Genomic DNA, 316 nt, shown 5'->3' on the forward strand with positions numbered 1-316 from the left:
GAGCAGAGTGTCGCTGAGAAGACAATGCACAAGGAAAGGAGAAGGTGAGGGGGAGAATAAGAAAGTCGAGGGGGGAGAGGGAGTGAAGAAAAGAGGATTCGAGTGCTCTACGATTGCTCGTATTAGTCAAATGATTAGTCCTAAGACCAGGCTGCGCCGAGAAGAAGAAGAAGACGAAGAAGGTCTCCTTTGCATGCAGTTGACTTTCTGATCATCTGAGTAGTCATTCGAATACTATAGCCAGATACAGACTTCTCAGTGAAAGAATAAAACAGATCTCTCGCTCCAACGTGAAGAGGAAGAAGATAAGGAGAGA

The 316-nt window shown here is 45.6% G+C and overlaps 1 protein-coding gene across 1 annotated transcript; it reads left to right on the forward strand.

Annotated features, from left to right (window-relative positions):
* Positions 1–63: 63 nt before the first annotated feature.
* CSUI_007838 (uncharacterized protein) lies at positions 64–296 on the forward strand (the record flags this gene model as incomplete). The annotated part of the gene is made up of 1 exon (XM_068067981.1): positions 64–296. A coding segment is annotated over one exon (147 nt), but the record flags the coding sequence as incomplete, so codon positions are not given.
* Between the last annotated feature and the right edge of the window lie 20 nt (positions 297–316).

Source organism: Cystoisospora suis (assembly GCF_002600585.1).
Source record: "Cystoisospora suis strain Wien I chromosome Unknown contig_4222, whole genome shotgun sequence".
In the NCBI taxonomy this organism is placed as follows: domain Eukaryota; phylum Apicomplexa; class Conoidasida; order Eucoccidiorida; family Sarcocystidae; genus Cystoisospora; species Cystoisospora suis.